This window comes from Octodon degus, unplaced genomic scaffold (assembly GCF_000260255.1).
Source record: "Octodon degus isolate 3935 unplaced genomic scaffold, OctDeg1.0 scaffold00015, whole genome shotgun sequence".
Classification (NCBI taxonomy): Eukaryota; Metazoa; Chordata; class Mammalia; order Rodentia; family Octodontidae; genus Octodon; species Octodon degus.
In genome coordinates, this window is record NW_004524591.1 from 10,473,711 (window position 1) to 10,477,986 (window position 4,276).

At 40.6% G+C, this 4,276-nt stretch overlaps 1 protein-coding gene across 1 annotated transcript in view; it reads left to right on the top strand.

Annotated features, from left to right (window-relative positions):
* Window positions 1-4,276, top strand: part of Abcb5 (ATP binding cassette subfamily B member 5) — a 122,874-nt gene that overhangs the window by 100,541 nt on the left and 18,057 nt on the right. The window contains exon 20 of the mRNA XM_023709847.1: window positions 3,491-3,647. Coding sequence (XP_023565615.1) covers window positions 3,491-3,647 — 157 coding nt within the window. The remainder of the gene's footprint in view (window positions 1-3,490; window positions 3,648-4,276) is intronic.

A 4,276-nucleotide genomic window follows, 5' to 3' on the forward strand; every position in this document is an offset into this window, starting at 1 on the left:
AAAAAAAAGAAAAGGAAAAACATTCATTACAACGGATGACCTTTGAGTGACATGAGCATTTTAGCTGTCACAACATACACAGACCATTACCATAAGAGTAATGATTAATGATAATATCACCTTGGTATTTCCAATGCCCCAAGGGAAGGAATAACAAGGAATCTGTCTGAGTTAGGGCCTTTATTAGTATCAGTTTTTATCTGAGTGTCATTCAAACAGAGCACAAGGCACGCACCCACACACCTGTAATGCCAGCACTCTGGGAGGCTAAGGCAGGAATATTGTAGATTTGATCCCAACCTGGGTGACTGGCCAATTTAGCAAGACTGTGCCTCAAAGTAAAAAATTAAAAAGAGCTGGATAGTTAGCTCTGTGCCAAGGCCCTGGATTTAATATCCACTACCAAAAAAGAAAAAAAAAGTATAGAGCAAGCATGCCCATGTTATTATAATATGGACAAAAGACATTCTCTGGGGAAGAGTTAAAGTGCTGTCTTTTTTCAGAACCAGGGATTGAACTCAGGCTCTTGCATTTGCCAGGGAAGTGCTTATTCCACTGAGCCATCTCCCTAGCCCCAAAGTGCTATCTTTAACACCAAACCTCCAGTCTTCTTGCAGACCCAGTGTGACCCCTCCTGCTTTTGAGACGTACCAAGTTATACCTGGCCTAATGCCTGATGGAGTACAGGGGTGACAGGGTTTCTTTTCTAATCAACTACCAGAAAGGAAGAGACTTAACAAAGAGAGAGAGAGAGAGAGAGAGAGAGAGAGAGAGAGAGAGAGAGAGAGAAAAGAACAAGCTTGCCAGGGCATGGAGGTACATGCCTTTAATCCCAGGACTCGGGAGGTTCAGGCAGCAGTTCGAGGCCAGCCTGGGCTACATAGTGAATGCAAGGTCAGCCTGAACTATATAGTGAGACCCTATCTCAACACCCTCCCCAAATAAAAGCTCCCTCTTACTGGAATCTTAGTAGAATTCTACTTAATTCTTTTTAGGTTAAAAAAAAAAAAAACATAAAACACTCTAAAAATGGTTTCCCAACTCTCCAATCTAGAAACTGGCTAAAAATGTGGATAGTTGGAGCTCACTCCACAACCATATCTCTTCTGATCTGTAAATCTGGTAGAGGGCCTGGAATCTGCTTATTATTGCAGACAAATCTCTGACATGAGCACTTAAAGTTCTGTGATAACATTCTAACATTTTCTCCTGTCTCATCTTGCATCAGTTCTGCTAGGCTGGTTTCTGCCTGTTTTTCTTAGTTCTGCCATATGTTTTCAATGTCCAGAAAATACTTGTGCCCAAGAGAGGTTTCTCCCTGTCCCACTTCAGGGCCATCCTCTATCTCCCTGAGTTGCTTCTTTCTTTCCTGTACACACTGGGAAGGAAGCTAAGTACAGCAGACAGGTAAGAGAGAATCAAGACATTATGGTACCAGACAGTGATAATAAAAGCTACAGCTTTGAAAAACTGACTGAGAACCAGTCAGACAGCTATGTGCTGGTGACACAGTCTTCCTGAAAGCTAAGCACAGTTATTCATAGTAATCATATCAAAATGTCAATATTCAATGGGATTATTGGCCAGAAAAGCATCGGCAGACTTTTAATGAATTTTTAATAGTTGATTCCTTGAAATAGTAAGGGATGTACTTCAAGCACACTAGGTCTCCACCTCTGTCTTGACACTTGCCCACAGCATAAAAGAACTGCACGTATCGCTGTTATTATTAGGAAAGTGCCCCGAGCTATCCAAAGCAAGTGGGAAAGCCTTCTTCTCCTGTCCATCGCCATGACAGCCAGCCAACTGCTGCCCAGCTCCCCCAGAGACTCTCCCTCAGGAAGAGAGAAGGACAAGCTAGGAGAACATTGATGCCTAATGCTTGAAATTATTAACTGAAGGGCAGAAGAGTTGAGAACAAGTAGATGTTTTGACATAGCTCACATCACAGAAAGAAGCTCTTTTCTCAATGGTTGACTTTAAAGAAGTTCTATCCCATGCACTTAGAATCCAGATCTTCAGGCTCAAAATCCAACTATGTACACATTTCACTAGCTCACCCTGGAATCTGACAGACTTAAATCTCATTTACAGTTTACTTTGCATTAAAAGAAAAAATTTGGGTCTGGAGAGATAGCTCAGTGGTCTAAAGCACCTGCTCAGACAAGCTTAGGCAAAGCACAGGGGCCACGGTTCGATCCCCAGCACCACATGCCATGGCAGTCCCGTTCCCAGAGTGGGCTGACCTGGCCACAAAAAAAAGAAAAAGAAAAAGAAAAGAAAAAAATTTTAGTAACCTCTGGATAAACTCAATAACTACTTTCGATGTTTATAGCTGGATACCCAAGTATTTTGAATGGTATTTTGAGCTTTAAACAGCTTATGAAAATGTTAGTAGCAAAAAGGCCTTAATAGCACAGAACTTTTGATATAATCATTTTAGCATCAGACATCCTGTAAACTAGTTGTTTTTATATATCATATTATATTTGATCTTTGTAAAGCCAACAAAAGTCAAGATCTGAGGTCTTGGTTGCTGAAGAGATGACAGAGGTCACCCTTTGAGAGATTTCTCCGAGCGAGAACTTCAGAAGGAGTCCAAAAGCGTTCAACTTGCTGTGCTCCAAAGGGTGAACAAGCAGGTCATCTCCTCAGGGCCTCTGCTCAGCTAGTATCTAAGGACTGGCGGAAAAATGTGTCCGTTTTTAACTGAATTGTACTTCCGGCTCATTGTAGTAGGCATAGCTCTTTCATTTCAGTACAGTATTTTTGTGTCCAAAACAAAATATTTAACCATGGCCATATGATACTCTGAATATTCTGTATGCTTGCAAACGCCATGACTACTTACCATTTTGTGATGAACATTTAAAACTGGGATCGTGATCTATACCAACGCTATAAGATCAAAGCTTTTCTCCCAGCCTTAGCTACAGTATATTTTAGTGAGATTTTTGTTTGGGGACGTTAAGAAAGTACAATCCCTATAGATAGTCATTTAGCTTCAGTTATCTGTTCTAACTACGTTATATGCAAAAAAGAAGATACCCATTTGTTATCTGTTGTATTGATTCCGATCTTACTCCTGGAGATGCCTTCCTCCTATTGTCTACTGAATTCCCTAAAATCTCCAAGCAAGCAAGGCTTAAATTAAGGCGGCTAACACATTTTATACTTACGGGCTGGAATCTTTGATCTGTGTCTCCAATCAGAGGAGAAATTCTTACGGCTACCCTAGTTCCAAAGGTTATTGCGGTGTACAAAGCACACAGTAGTTGTACTGTCTGGCCTAAAAGGTTATATTCTGATGCCTGCTTTTTCCTTTACCTTTTTTTTTTTTTTTTTTTGCAGAACTGGGGATTGAACTCAGACCCTTGAGCTTGCCAGGGAAGCACTTATTCCACTGAGCCATCTCCCCGCTCCTTCCTTTACTTTTAAAGCTTTCCTGTTTCCAATGGACCTAAGAGTCAAATGCTTTATCTTTTGATAGAGTTTTTACTGCAATTGCCTATGGAGCGATGGCCATTGGAGAAACACTTGTCATGGCACCTGAGTATTCCAAAGCCAAATCTGGAGCTGCACATCTGCTTGCTTTATTGGAAAAGAAACCAACTATAGACAGCTGCAGTCAAAAAGGGAAGAAACCAGTAAGCACAACTACAATTTAAGTATCCACTTATTAGATGAAGAAACTATTTGTTAACTCTACAAAAGATGGTTCTAGCAACATAAAGAGTTAAAAGTTCATATAAAAGAATTTTATGACTATAAAAAAGGAATGGAAGGGCCAGCCAAATAGTTCAGCAGATTAAAGAGCCTGCAAGCAGGCCCAGGGGCTGGGTGTTCAATCCCCTGGTCTGCCATGCCAGCTCCACCCTCCCCTCCCGCCCCCAGTGCTGAGACTGGGCGTGGTGGCGTGTGCCTGTAATCCCAGCACTTGGGATGCTGTAAACAGGAACTGCGCTATGAGTATGATCTAGTAGTGAGACCCCGAATAACCTGTAGAGCCTTCCCTAAGATACAGAAAAAAACAAAAATAAAAATAAAAAATAAAAAAGGAATGGAGTCTTGTCTCAGATTTTCTCCTCTATATTAAAATATACACTTCTAATTTATTTGCTTGATCCCATGAAAATATTCTTAAAACAGAATTAATTTGAATACTGAAGTGTATTCAGACAGCAACAGTTTTAGTCTTGCATGGAGGCTTATATTAGATTTTATGTACTTTTTCTTCTGATAATATATGCAAGTAAATAATGTCCTATAGCTATTT